This window comes from Malaclemys terrapin, chromosome 18 (assembly GCF_027887155.1).
Source record: "Malaclemys terrapin pileata isolate rMalTer1 chromosome 18, rMalTer1.hap1, whole genome shotgun sequence".
Classification (NCBI taxonomy): Eukaryota; Metazoa; Chordata; order Testudines; family Emydidae; genus Malaclemys; species Malaclemys terrapin.
In genome coordinates this window covers 2,831,343-2,846,449 of record NC_071522.1, presented here as the reverse complement: position 1 = coordinate 2,846,449, position 15,107 = coordinate 2,831,343, and the positions used below count along the sequence as shown (strand labels likewise).

The window sequence follows — 15,107 nt, the reverse complement described above, 5'->3', positions numbered from 1 at the left end:
GTTGAAATGAAATCATAGCAATGAATCCTTGGAAGAAGAGCGGTCTGTCAAGTGCCGTGTTGTTGGCCTGGTTGGACAAGCTTGCCCCATTTCTGTCCGGGCACATGCCCTGGTTGTCCTGGAAAGTAGGGATGCCAACACTGTATTTAAAAAAACAAGGGACTTTTCTTAGCACTCCCACCCCACCCAACTTCCTGATATTCATTATGGTCATTATTGTTAATGCTGGGCAGTGCTCACCCGCAGTGCATAGGGGTGTTTCTCGGTGCTTTCCCCAGCACTCAGTAACTCTAGATCTTGTTATCCAGTGATGGAGAAATAGGGGTGGTCCCTGGTGCAGGGCCTAGGAGCAACCCTAAAAGGGCCTAGCTACGTGCCTGGCACCCCAACCCGGGTGAGTGGGTGGTTTGAGGCTGCACTGGGAGGAGCTGATCAGTGGCTTTGCTGCCGGGTGTTGCTGCCTGCCCAGGGGTCTCTTGGCAGGGCGGGGGGAGGCTGCAGCAGGCATGGGGGCTGGAATTAGGGGTACTGCTGTACCCCGGCTCCGAGTGGTTTCCATCACATATAGGTTTACAGTTTGGTTTTCATCCCCCCTCCCCCTGTACAAACTGAGCTGCGGGTCGGGTGGTGCTGGGCGCGGCCCCTTTAAGAGCAAGCCAAGGCTGGCACAGGGGAGGAGCCTCGCGGGGGCCCCGCCCGCTTCGGGAGCCTGCGCAACGCCAGCGGCTGGAATGTCCCTCTGCTCGCGCCGTCCTCCCGCCCGCTCGCCGGCTTTGGCTGCACTTCCTACTTCCGGTGCCGGGGCTATAAGAGCCCCTTCCGTCCCCGCACCCGGCCCGCTTCTGCCCGGAACCCGCCGCCACCGATCCTGCCATGAACGCCCCGGGTAAGGGAGACCGGAGCCGGCCGCTGGGAGCGGTGGCTGCCCCCGCTGGGAGGGGAGGGTCACAAGGCAGGGGGACCCGGGGGCACCGGCACCCGGAGGGTGGGGCGGGGGGACATGTAGGGGGACCCGGGGGCACCGGCACCCGGAGGGTGGGGGGACCCGGGGGCGGGGGGTACCCGCACCGCGGGAGCTCCCAGCTGCAGGCGGAGCTTGACCGGCTGGTGTCTGGCCCTGGGCTCCTCTTGGGTGCCCTCAGCAGGGAAGTTCCCCGGGTACCTTGTTAGCGGTGTCCGTGCTCTGAGGGGGTGACCCCTCGGGGCTCTGACCGCACATGCCAGGGCTGCCCCGCTCGGCTTGTCATGCGACGTGCGCTGCTTTGCTCGGCAGGGCTCAGCTTGGAAAAGATCGCGGCTTTCACCAAAAAACTGGCGTCAGAGCCGCAGTTCTTGCTGGCCCGAAATGTTGCAACCACCACTGACCCACTGGAGGTGTGTCTCGACCGGCAAGTGGTGCAGGAGACGGTGCACGTGTTCCAGCATACCGTGCCTGCAGAAGGCAAGCCAGTCACTAACCAGAAAAACTCAGGTAAGGGAAAGTCTCTGCAAGCCCCAGACTTCTCAGATAGGCTGTTCCTTGACTGATTGTAAAGCAAAACCTTTACAATGCAACTCCCACTGATCTCAGTGGGGGTTGTGGACGCTATGACAGCATAAATCTATGAACCAAGTTACATTTACAGTGGATGGCTGGTGCTATGATTTAAACTGCCTTCTCATTATGAAACCTCACCTGGAAGAGTTCTTGCTTTTTCTGAGTTCATACTGTATCCCCTCTGGTCCTTATGCGTGTGGAAATAGTGACTGACATACGAAGCCCTTTGAGGTTGAAATTACTCAAACAGAACTCCGAGAGAAATGTCACTCTTCCATAGTTCGGAAATGACATTGGTCTGAGGTCTGAAATTTGGTGTGGTCTTGGATCAGTGCGAAAAAAGCTTTGCTCAGTCACTGGAACTGTGACAGTTTTACGGTCTCCTGGTTTAAGACCGTAGATAGTAATTTGCTTTTAACATTTGAAGGTTGGTAATCGCTGATATATTTTTAAGCTGTCACTCAACCTACAATGGATTTAGCACAGAGAAAAGTTCTTCAGAACCAGTAGCTTCCCCCTCCCCCCTCCATGCGAAGGTTCTAAATCAGGGGTGGGCAAACTTTTTGGCCTGAGGGCCACATCTGTGTATGGAAATTGAAATTCTGGGCCATGAATGCTCAGAAAATTGGGGATTGGGGTGCAGGAGGGAGTGAGGGCTCCGGCTGGGGGGGGGCAGGCTCTACGGTGGGCTAGAAATGGGGAGTTCAAGGTGCTGGAGTGGGCTCCAGGTTGGGGCAGGGGGCTGGGGTGTGGGGGAGTGTGTGAGCTCCAGCTGGGGGTGCAGGCTCTGGGATGGGGGTTTTGGGATGCAGGAGGGTGCTCCAGGCTGGGATCGAGGGGTTCAGAGGGTGGGAGGGGGATCAGGGCAGGGGATTGGGGCACAGGAGGGGGTGAGGGGTGCAGGCTCCATGCAGAGTTTACCTCAAGCAGCTCCTGGAAGTAGCGGCATGTCCCTCCTCCAGTTCCTACATGGATGCACAGCTAGGCAGCTCTGTGTGCTGCCCCATCCGCAGGTGCTGCCCCACAGCTCCCATTGGCCGGGAACTAATGGGAGCTTTGGAGGTGGCGCTTGGGGTGGGGGCAGCGTGCGGAGTCCCCTGGCTACCCCTACACGAAGGAGCCGGAGGGGGGACATGCCGCTGCTTCCGGGAGTCATGGGGAGCCGTGCTCCTTAAAAAATCCTTTCAACATTCCCTATGAATAGATATTTATTGTCTATTTTATAACTAGGGAAACTGAGATAAAGAGAAATAAAGTGACCGTCACAGTTCAGGGCATCTGCATCTGTATTCCTCCTCTATGGTCCGTTGCTAGCACCATCATCTCTCTTGGGCAGAGAGCACCCACCCTCCAACAAGGGCTCTGATAGGAGTCAGCCCTTCAAATCCCACAAAGGGGATTTCCTGTGGCTATGAGGCCATACCTGCTTTAGCTCAGCACTAGCACCTCTGTGACTAGGTCAATCTTTCCTTTACACAGCTTGGGCCTTTGATCTTCTGATTCCGAGAACAGATGATCAGCACCCAGTGGTTCTCTCTGAGGGCATAACTTCAAAAGGCTAGGTTTGCTGCATAACCAGACGTGAGAATTTGCATTCATCTCCTCCTAGAGATTCCCCAGGCAAACCACGCGATGCTTTGTCCAAAAGTCCATTCTTGTCTGCCATATTGTTCAGTATAGTCCTTTGATCGTCCAGTCCCACAATAATACATAAACCATTAATTTAATATAAAGGCCACCAAAGATACTTAAACTCAGTAAGGTTTTTCACAGATCAGATGGGAGTACCTGGCAGAGCCTGGGGTAGAAGTCAGGATCTGGGATGCCAAGTTCTCTCTTTGCTTGTTTGGACACTTGATCATGGGGGGGAGGGGGAGTGAGTGTGTGTGTGTGTGAATTTTTTATTTTTTTAAATATTGTGAAAGAGTGAGACTGAACAGCCCATATAAATCTTGTGTTTAAATATAGCCTGTGCAAATCTTCGTAGAGCTGGACAGTTTAATTCTTGTTCCCTTTCAGGGAGATGCTGGATCTTTTCATGTCTGAATGTGATGCGTCTTCCTGTCATGAAGAAGTTTAACATTGAAGAGTTTGAGTTTAGCCAAGCATATCTCTTCTACTGGGATAAGGTACAGTAGTACCGGCAATAGTCGTCTTATAGGACGTTTTACCTATGCAAACAACATTGGCAGTCTGATTTCCCTCTATACGGGTGTTCAAGCTTTTCCTAAGGTGCCAAGGAGAAACACTGAAAGCAGGCTTCGGAAGTCCTTTAAAAACACAATTTTTAGATGGCGGGGGGGGGGAGAGGAGAGTAAGCATTTCTGGATTGAGGAGAAAATGTTGGGGAGGGAGGGGTTAAATAATTTGTTTGGAAGAGTAGCATTTTTTTTGTTTCAAGATGCCTAAGTCCTCTCAAGGATCCGGGTAGGAGGCTTGATAGGAACAACACTGTTTTCCACTAAAGCTGCCTTATTCTTGTCCCTGTGACACACTGCTGGAAGCTAATTCACTTGTTTATGTCCAACAATGGCTGTTTAAGAGCAGCTACTACTAGTAACTGAGAGAGGCTTCATCTAGTAGCATTTTCTATTTTCCCCCATATACTAACTCGCTTTCATTCTTCTCCCTCCACACAAACTAAAGGTTTATGAGAGAGAACAAGTAATAGAAATATGCCTACAGAATGATATCTAGAGTTGCAGAGATGGTAAGAACATGGAATGGAACAGGACTGCATAGATTTTTTTTTTTTTTTTTTTTCCAGTGAGATTTGCAAAGAAGCGCATACACCCAGGAATGAAGTTACATATGGCATGTTGCAAGCAAAGATTAAGTTACCCTATCTGTTCTGTTCCAGATCGAACGCTGCTACTATTTTTTAAATGCCTTTGTGGAAACAGCTCAGAAAAATGAGCCTGTAGAAGACCGGCTGACACAGTTCCTGCTTTCCAACCCCACCAATGATGGAGGACAGTGGGATATGCTGGTTAATATTATTGGTAAGAGAAATGGTGACTGAAAGGGCTTCCAGAAACTCTACTCATGCCTGAAAGATCAGGAGTGAAGTAACTAATGTTTACAGCCGTGTATTATTTTTATGCTGATAGCCTAACGTCCTACAGGCAGTGTAGATTGTACAGTGCTGCACATTGTAGAAAACTTTAATGAGTAGTATTTATTTGTAGTTCCACTAATCACAGCAATCCAGTCATAGTAAAGGACAAAGAATCCATTTAAGATAGTAACAGAATTCCCACACAACTCATTTGTTGTGTGTCTGGTGTGATTACGTAACACTCTAAGTGGTTCTCTTGCTTGATTGAAACAACTTGCATAAAGGCTGCCAATGCTAAATCAATTGTAGGTTACGGGTACTAATCAGATGTAACAAATAAGGCCTCAAACTGAAAGATGAACAGAACTTTCCTGTGTTGGGTTCTTCATGCAGCCTTCCTCCCTCTCCTTTCAAAACCTATTTTGGAATTAATACAACTCCTTCTAAGCAACTAGAGGAACTAGTGAACAGGAGCAGCTAACAGCAGTTTGGAGGGGAATTGTGAGGGGGGCTAGATACACTTAACATTCTTTAAACTTAAAACCAAAAATACCCCCTGATTAAAAACAAAACATCAAGAAAAGGAATGAGCTGCAGGAGTAAAAAGAGAATGCAGGCAGAAGTCCAGCAACAAAGTGGGGGCTATCCAGTTTATTACATCCAATGCAGCATGTATGATTATTTGCCCTATGGGCAGGTGGCATACATGTGCATTTGGTGCAAGGAGCTCCTGGCCCTCAGAGACTGTGTACGGGTTTTGGAGATCAGAGTGGCTGAACTGGAGGAGCTAAGGGAGACAGAGGTACATAGATAAGACTCTCCGGGACAGAATAGAACAGTCCCACCCCTTATCTGGCAGCCTCTGTGCTGTTGAGGAGGATGAAAGTCTCAGAGAAGGAGAACATCCAACTGGATCAGAGGGAAACAATCCCATAGTTGGGACCCTCATTCCAGATGATATCGTGGTATCATCTCACATTGAGGATACCTCTCTGGGGGAGGGAACCCCAGAGGATACCTCTCTGGGGGAGGGAACCCCAGTTATTAGGAAGAGACACGTATTAGTTATGGGTGGTTTGATCATTCGAAACATAGATAGCTGGGTTTGCGATGACCTGGAGAACCGCATGGTGACTTGCCTGCCTGGTGCAAAGGTTGCAGATCTCTTGAGACATTTAGACAGACTTGTGTAGTGCGGAGGAGGAGCCGATGGTCATGGTACATGTAGGTATCAGTGACATAGGGAAGGATAGGAGAGGGGTCCTGGAGGCCAAATTTAGGCTGCTAGGTAAGAGATTGAAGTCCAGGACCTCCATGGTAGCATTCTCTGAGATGCTCCCAGTTCCACGCATAGGGCCAGTTAGACAGCCAGAACTGCAGGGTCTCAATGCGTGGATGAGACAATGGAGTAGGGAGGAGGGGTTTAGATTTATTAGGAACTGGGGAAACTTTTGGGAAAGGAGGAGCCTATACAGGAAGGATGGGCTCCACCTAAACCAAAATGGAACCAGATTGCTGGCACTTAAAATTAAAAAGATCGTAGAGCAGTTTTTAAACTAAGGGCTGGGGGAAAGCCGACAGGCGTAGAGGAGCACGTGGCTCGAACAGAGGCATCCTTTATGGGAGGATCTATTAATGGAGATTCTCTGTCCTAGTAAAGAGAAGAAGATGGAAGATGATAAAATACAGGTAGGATCTGATGAGAAACAGTCAAATGAAAGTCCCATTCAATTACATCATGTAATGGGAGACAGCTAAAAAGTGACAAGTTTTTAAAGTGCTTATATACCAGTGCTAGAAGTCTAAATAATAAGATGGGCGAACTAGAGTGCCTCGTATTAAATGAGGATATCGATCTAATCGGCATCACAGAAACTTGGTGGAATGAGGATAATCAATGGGACACAGTAATACCAGGGTACAAAATATATCGGAAGGACCGAACAGGTTGTGCTGGTGGGGGAGTGGCACTATATGTGAAAGAAAGCGTAGAAACAAATGAAATGGGAAAAAATGTAAGTGAACCAAACTGTACCACAGAATCTCTACGGATAGTAATTCCATGCTTGGATAATAAGAATATAGCAGTAGGGATATATTACTGATCACCTAGCCAGTCATAGTGACTGTGAAATGCTCAGGGAGATTAGAGAGGCTATAAAAATAAAAAACACAATAATAATAATAATAATAATAATAATGGGGGATTTCAACTATCCCCATATTGACTGGGGACATGTCACCTCAGGACGGGATGCAGAGATAGTCTCTTGACACCTTAAATGACAGCTTCTTGGAGCAGCTAGCCCTGGAACCCACGAGAGCAGAGGCAATTCTTGATTTAGTCCTAAGTGCAGCACAGGATCTGGTCCAAGAGGTGACGATAGCTGGATCTCTTGGTAATAGTGACCATAATATAATTAAATGTAACATCCCGGTGGTGGGGAAAACACCACAGCAGCCCAACACTGTAGCGTTTAATTTCAGAAAGGGGAAATACACAAAAATGAGGAGGTTAGTGAAACCGAAATTAAAAAGTACAGCGCCAACAGTGAAATCCCTGCAAGCTGCATGGAAATTTAAGACCCCATAATAGAGGCTCAACTTAAATGTATACCCCAAATTAAAACTCATAGTACTATGAGCACTAAGAACCACATCTTGAGTCCAAGATTCACTTGCCTTTATATGCTTTCCTTTAGTTTTGCCATAGTTGAGGTGTTAAACACTTGACTGCAACAAACTACAAATGTAATCTACTTAAAAGCGTTGGGCTAACCTCTCATTACCTCCCTTCTTACAGCTTTGACTAGCTAAAATCAGGGAGTGGAATCTGACTTAACCAGTTCTAACTTTCTTTAGAATATAAACACTGGCTGTAGAAACCACAAATTTATGCACTTAATTATACACTAATCTAGTAGTTTAACTCTTAATACATGAAGCATGCCCAGAAACTTATGACAGTCTTCCTGCAGGCATCGTGCCAACATTTAATGGGGAGCGTCACAGGGGAATGAGTTCTTGTATGTGGATTAAAACAGAAAAACGCATGTGGATATTCATATCCTCACTGTCTTCCATCTCAAACTTATTTAAACTTCTACTCCACTATGCAAAAGGGAACTCATCCCAGGCTCTAGACACCCTCAACAAGACACTTGTTGTTAAACAGACTCTGTAAATTACTCTTGCATCACCATAGTTAAGAAACAACATAAATGGGGCAACAAATATTAAACTCCCCAGCGTCCCTCTCCCATCTCCATATGAAATACAAGGTGTGCAGCATGCCCTAGAGGTTAACAAAGGTGGCCTGTTCTGCCCAAAAGAAGTGAGTTCCAAAGCCAAGGGGCCCCGTTGCAGAATGCTGGGCTAACAGCCCCTCTCTCTCGTAACAGATTTGCTCAACATTCGCTGGTAAAAATATCTAACAGTGTCCCTATAAACTCACCCTGAACTCTGGGATCTCTCCTTATTGTGCACAGCCTATGGTTGGGCCAGGTCAAATGGGGCCCTCAGCCACATCTGTGCAACCTGATTCTCTCCTCATTATGAAAATGGGTGACTCCCTTACTTCAGTGAGTGGTCATAATCCAGAGAAAATGGAATTGCCTTCACTTATACCTGTGCATAATGTTACTGGTGCACAAGGTAAAAAACCCATATTGGCTGTCAGAGCCCAGGATGTCTGTAGGGCTAGCAGGAAAAATGTTCTTGCAAGCTGAGCAAATGGGATATGGAATGAGACAAAATGAATATGGAATGCCTCCGTGCCCGCTTTACAAGGCTGCTGATCAGGGTAGGGCTGTTCTTTAAGCAAAAAATGAATCAAGATACACTTGAATTCACATAGGTGGATTCAGAGGTTGCTTGACTTCATGTGGACTATGCACGGGTGCAATAAGCTTGTAGGGTAATGAGCGGTTAAAATGAGCACAAACTGCACACAAGGATTTTGTTTTCTGGAATGCTGTAACTGCCTTTAGCTGCCCTTTCTTGCCTAATCATCTTACGAAGCTTTACTGCAGAAAGGAGACTTGGAGTGTATGCTGCATGTCCAGGGACTATGTACTTTTGTTCTTGCAGCACCTAGAACAGTGGAGCTTCTGAGTGCTACCACAATGTAAATATTAATTAACCTACCTGTTACTACTCTATATTAGCAACTACAAAGCTACATCTCATAACTTTGAGGATAAAGCACCTTTTCTGTTGCCATGGAGAAGAGGAGGTTAGGAAGTTGTTCACTTCACCTTAAGACCAAATACATGGAATAGCACATAAGAGGTTGACATTTTTAGCAAATTGGTTTGGTAGTTTAATCTAAGAAGAGTCAAATTCCTTGTGAAAGAGCTTCTATTTCTCCTCAACTAATTAATGTTATTTAAGGTTTACAAATGGGAGATTATCATGTCTGATCACTGAAGGATTCTATCTTTATGGGGAACCCAGTTGAGTTTATACTTAACAAAGACCGAGGAAGACCCAGACAAAAAACATAACCTTTGGCTTGCTCTGACTCTTTAAGAAACCTCTGCCCCAGACTATCTTCATAGAAACCAGGTGAGTTAAGGCTTCACGTGGGTATGAGCAGATGTCAACACTGGCCATATAGAAAGACAAGATTGTCAATCAGAGAGAAGGTGGGTGAGATCGTTTAGAAAGAAAGAAATAATGGCGATATCCCATCTCCTAGAACTGGAAGGGACCTTGAAAGGTCATCAAGTCCAGCCCCCTGCCTTCATTAGCAGGACCAAGTACTGATTTTGCCCCAGATTCCCAAGTGGCCCCCTCAAGGATTGAACTCACAACCCTGGGTTTAGCAGGCCAATGCTCAAACCACTGAGCTATCCCTCCCCCTGGTTTATTGGACCAGCTTCAGTGGGTGAGAGACAGAAGCTTCCGAGCCCCATAGAGCTCTTCTTCAGTTCTGGGAAAGATACTGAGTGTCCCAGCTAAATACAAGGTGGAACATCCATTTGGCTGTGATGTTGGGAGTGTCTTTCCCAGACCTGAAGAAGAGATCTGTATAGCTTGGAAGCTTGTCTCTCTCACCAACAGAAGCTGGTCCAATAAGATATTATTTCACCTACCTTGTCTCTCTAATATCCTGGGACTGACACAGCTACAATTACACTGCATACAAGATTATCAACTGACAATTAACATTTGTCAACTTTTTCTTCTAGAAAAACATGGCGTTATCCCCAAGAAAAATTTCCCTGAGTCTCACACCACAGAGGCCTCCAGGAGGATGAATGAGATTTTGAATCATAAGGTAAAAGATCTGAAATTGTGCTAAAACTCAGCGGTTAGACAGATAGGAAGAAATCATAAGCTCCAGATGTTCCTGACTAGTTTCCTTAAATTTTCTTTATTGATCAAAGCACTAAAAGCCAGTCTGAGCACTTCCTTGCTTCTATGCAAACACTGCATTTGTATGGATTAAAAGGCAAAGGGGAATGGTCCTAAAATGCTGAGAAGGAAAGAGGAAGTCTGTGCATGAATAGCTGCTACTAACAGGTTCAAACCATAGCTTGAAAATGTCCTCTGTGGCACTCTTTACAATGGTCATTATTTCTCTAACTCACAAAGGAAAAATTCTACCTATGTGGCTGGCAGAAGATCTTTCTGTAAACTTCATGTGTCCCGGGAGAGCTGGTTTTCCGCTATGCCATCCACCAAGAGATCAAGGCTTTAATGATGCAAGTATGGTGGCTAAGATTTACAAGTATGGATTTTAAAAATACAGCGCTTAGGATAGAACTGAAACCAGCTTGCACAGGAAAAGCATGCAGTGCTATGCAAAATACTGAAGTGACTGTGACAAAGGAAGAAAGCAGGTTTAGGCAATCAGAATCCATTGTGGCAAAAAATGAAATGGCAATCAAACCTTTCCTCTGAAAGCTTTGTTTTGGCAATTCACGAGCATGTGATCAAGGGACAACTATTCCCCAGAAATCTCTAGAAATGAGTTGGTAAATACAATAGGCATGCTGGAATTAAACCAGAGGTTTAATGGTGTTGCTCGGGGCTGCCATGTTACGGTCTTCAGCTTGAATCCTGGCAAACCAACCGTCCCGAAAGGTTGGTTTTAGATTGTTCTAAAATTTAATATAAAGGACCAACTCTTAATAGTAGTATCAATAGGGATTTTTTTCTGTAAACAAACCTTTTGTGATTGGATGCCTGATAGAGATCCATAAAGCAAATCTTGATTTCCTCACATATACAGGTTTTGCAAATCAATACTTTTTGTGGTCCTATTACAGTGATACAATGGCTTTTTCTTTTTAAACAGATGAGGGAGTACTGTGTGCGGCTAAGAAACATGGTAGCAAGTGGGTCAACTAAGGAAGAACTCACTGCTGCAAAGGACACTATGATAGAGGAGGTAATGTACATATATGTACCCGATTCTTTCCAAAGCAGAAGGGAGCTGCTACAGATAAAGTAATTCTGGCTTACTCTTGTTCTAGAGCTATCTGCAAAGTGCAAAACAAACCCCTATATTAAACAAAAATCTTAGTGACCCAGATGGCCATGTACTGTCTGAAGTGTTACTAAGTGATTTTTATTTTTAGCAATGTTTTCCTGCATAAACTGTTCTTCCCATTTTTGGGATACCATTGCATTTACCCACTTGGGTGGGTCGTGGAGCTAGGACACTTTACACCAGCTGAGAATTTGCTCCTCTGGGTGTAGTTAGCAGACTATAAACCCCAGTATTTTCATTTTCAGTGGAGACCAAAATAATATGTACAGCCTGGTCTCACTAGCAAGGGCTAGAAGAATTGGAAACTCTATTCTGTTTACCCACTGTAAACTTAAAGTTGTGCAGTACAAGTGGTGTTGCAGAAATTCCCCACAAGAGAGCAGAAAAGAATAACAAAAGGAAGTTCAGTTTCTCATGCATTAGCATGTGGAAAAAACTTTGTGCTAAATATGCAGCATTGCAGTCACTTTACCAATTAAGAAGATGAGTTGCTTTTTCTTAAAGGCAGACTATCCAAGTACCTCTCTGTATGAATTTACTTTAAAACTAATTTGCAACTGTGTGATGCTGTAGTATGCATTGTCTGGCTCTCACCTCTCCACGGTTTAGGATAGCACTTTGCCCTGCTGTATGGTTGGCTTATATGCAAGAGATACTATACATTATTTTCATCTTACTCTGTTTTCCTTAAGTTTGATTTTCAAATAGCCAGCAGTTATGGATTAGAAGCAGAAAACTTATTGCCCATAGTGTGTTAAGATTGGTATATATGGCCATGTGTATTTCTAAAAAAGATACACTTCTGTATTCTCTACTTACAGAAGTTTATGGATATACCTCTGTCAGAAGCGTCTGATGGAACAGGCACACTGGGTCATCTTGTACCAGCTCTTTTGGAGAAGATGTAAATCTCCTTTTCCTTCCCCTCCCCTCAGCAAACTTCTCAAAAGCTTCCTGTTGAAGTATTCTTTTCTATGCCTTGTGTAAATGGTACTACCAAAGAGAGGGACCCAGGGGCTTTCACTGCAATTCATGCACAAATCCACAGCTTCACTATCCCCAGTTCTAAGGTTCAAATAAGAAATATGTTGTGATAGCAAAACTGGCACTGTGTTCTTAACACATTTGTTTGTTAAAACAAAACCCTTTAGATTCCATCAAATGTGCCCTGCTGGGGCCAAATGACCTCTTACCTTATTGATTATGTCCTTCAGTACATTGCAAATTACCTTTTTGTAGTTAAATATCCATTAGCGAGATTTCTGTCTTTAGGCTTTGCATGCAGACATCCATTGGAGGGCTTAATTGCAGAGTTAACCTGAAGCCCCCTGGAATGGCTTGGTTAATTCAGATAAGGAGAGACATAGAGTTCACTGCAGATTTACATTTTTCATTTGCTTTGTTTAAAATCTCCCAGCATTAGAAACTGGAAGCAAAGCTCATTAATGGCTCACTAATTTCTGTCTGAATCCGGAGAGAGTTGGTGTGTAGTGTAGCTTAAAAAAAAAAAGCGCTCTTTCTTTGAGTTAGCCCCTATTCTTCCTGTTGCAACACTACTGGTTGACTACCATTTAAGTGGATTTCCTTTTAGTAAATGTTGTAATTAGCATTGCCAGCTGCACCTGTCAGACTCTAAACCTGTAAAAGCAGTTAGCAGTTTTAAAGGTGGATTGTACTGTCTTGCTTCACTTGTTCAAATGCATTTCTCTATACATTAGAGTTCAAGTTTTGTGCCTGGCAAACCAGGTTTATCCACCATTCATCTCCACTGAGTTAATTTGCAAATTTCTATGACTCCATTTCCTTATCGTGGGCACCAATCCTTTATCTGAAGCTGAGCAGTTGCATAGTCTTTGGGTGAATACTGAATCTCTTGTGTTCAAGCAGAAACAGGCTCCTTATCAAAGCAGCATATGGTAGGTCACAAGTTCAGGGCACTGGATTTTATTTGCATATTTTTGGCTTCCCTGTTTTCTTTTTGTGCTACCTTATCAGCAGTGGCCCTTCTCTTCCCTGCCTATTTTTGTTTTAAACAAAAAGCCACTGTATCCTTACATTACCCCGGTGTTAGCTGTCACCAGCATGACAGAAAGCTCTGTTTAGTTGAAACAAGCTTCCCCTGGGTATTGAAAGAGGAAGCTTTGGAGATCCTGAGGGGTGGGCTGTGGTGGGTGTGGTGATAAACAAGCCAAGGAGACCATTTCAGGCAAGGTTGCTCTTGTTGACCCGAGACTTTTGTCTCCATCACTTTTCCTTTCTTTGGTTGGAATCATTTTGCCTGTTGGTCTCCTTAAGTTTTCTCCATTGACCTGTTTTATTTCTGTAATTGGATGTGGTGGGAAACGGGGCTATCTGAGGTAACATGGGGATGTCCACTGGCAAATGTTATCTTTGTACAAACATAATCTGTGTGAGAATCAAACATTTGTAGGAGGCTGGGGATTTAAATTTGTTCTTTAAAACGTTTATTGGAAACATGTTCTATAAAAACTAAACAAATGGGAGTTTCTCCAATAAAAACTTGAGCCTATGCCCTTGTTTCCACTTAAGAACTGATTTCTTCTATTATCCTTATTAGATTATAAATTCTTCAGGGCAGGAACACTTTTGTCTTGTAGATGGCCAAATGCAGTGGTGCTCCCACCACTAAGGTAATCTATATTTAAGATCCAAGGTGCCTTTAAAACATTTACTGGCATGAAGATTTTTTTAGATAAAAGTATCTTGGATGGCAAGCGAAATGAGGATAAAAACAGAAACCTTCTAACCTAACCCCAGTGTATGGTGTGTTTGTCTTGTTTTTTTTTTGTTTTTTTTTTTTATTCCTATATGGCTTCAAAAGAGAATGGGACAAGAAAGCCTATTAGAAACAGGGTTCTGTTCCTTGCAATATCTAGCCATTGAAAGCAGCCTGAACAAGCTAGTCACACAAGGGAAATGTGGTGCTCCCAGAAAGCTACCTAAAACCTGACATGTCCTATATAAAGTTGAGCACTTCTATAGTTGGATAATAGAGGACCACTACTAGCCTGGCATCTTAAAGAGAAGTTGATTTAAAGGGATACAGTCCACTTGACATCTAGCTAAAGATCCTTAATCTAATAGAAATTAATAGATGCATGTCAGCTATCAAGGACTATGTATTTCAACCAAGGATGTCACAAAGTCAACAGCCAGAGCCCTTCAGTTAAATTATACTTAACTCTAAATCTAGGTATTGTTAAATTATATTAAAACAGACAAGAAGATTATTCGGGGATTTCCAAAGAGAGCAGAAATCCAAATCATCTCGCAGAAGGAAAAGTGATTAATGGAGGTGTACCATCAGAACGAAAATGTTTCTGTGCATGTATGCTAGGAGAAAGGATTATGGTGTCCATAAGACAGGACATACATTATTAGAGCCCTTTCCCAAACAATATTTATATATGCTAGTGGGGAGGGAGGGGCCTTCTGAAAGGTGGCAGCTGGCCTGGCAACTTTGTCTCAAAAGCTGTTGTCCTTATTGTGGTCTTTGACTGTAAGTGCTTTTGGTTCCATTGCACAGTCTAAACACAGCTTCTATCTAGGGGAAGGTTTCACTGCGCTTCAATGGAGTTGCTAGAGTTAAGGATTGGGCAGTGTTTCAGCTGAGCCATATACATGTTTATTGTATTTCACTGCTACCATATTCCTACAGCTTGGAATTGAATATATTCGTGCCTGAGCAAAATGACAAAAAGCTTGAGCAGGGACCTGTGGTGTTTCTAGCATGGTGAGGAAGCTCTGGATTTTGTGGCCTTTAATTTGATGTTTGGCGGAGTTGCAGAGTGAGGGTTCTTAGTACTGGATGGGGGAAACTGACCAGCATAGGGTTATTCAGATGTTTTAAAGATAAACATTAAGGGTCTGATTCTGCAGCTGGTCCCCATGTGAAGATATCCATTGACTAATGGCATTTCTGTAGCTGGCCCAGCTGCAGAATTTTGGTGCTTAATCGATAGCCTATGATGAAAGGCTTGGGTGAATTTTCA

At 44.4% G+C, this 15,107-nt stretch overlaps 1 protein-coding gene across 1 annotated transcript in view; it reads left to right on the top strand.

Annotated features, from left to right (window-relative positions):
- The first annotated feature begins 779 nt into the window (after positions 1-779).
- BLMH (bleomycin hydrolase) overlaps positions 780-15,107 on the top strand; it is a 30,700-nt gene continuing 16,372 nt past the window's right edge. Inside the window, exons 1-6 of the mRNA XM_054008562.1 lie at positions 780-886; positions 1,274-1,471; positions 3,557-3,666; positions 4,398-4,539; positions 9,788-9,876; positions 10,900-10,992. Coding sequence (XP_053864537.1) covers positions 874-886; positions 1,274-1,471; positions 3,557-3,666; positions 4,398-4,539; positions 9,788-9,876; positions 10,900-10,992 — 645 coding nt within the window. The 5' untranslated portion in view covers positions 780-873. The remainder of the gene's footprint in view (positions 887-1,273; positions 1,472-3,556; positions 3,667-4,397; positions 4,540-9,787; positions 9,877-10,899; positions 10,993-15,107) is intronic.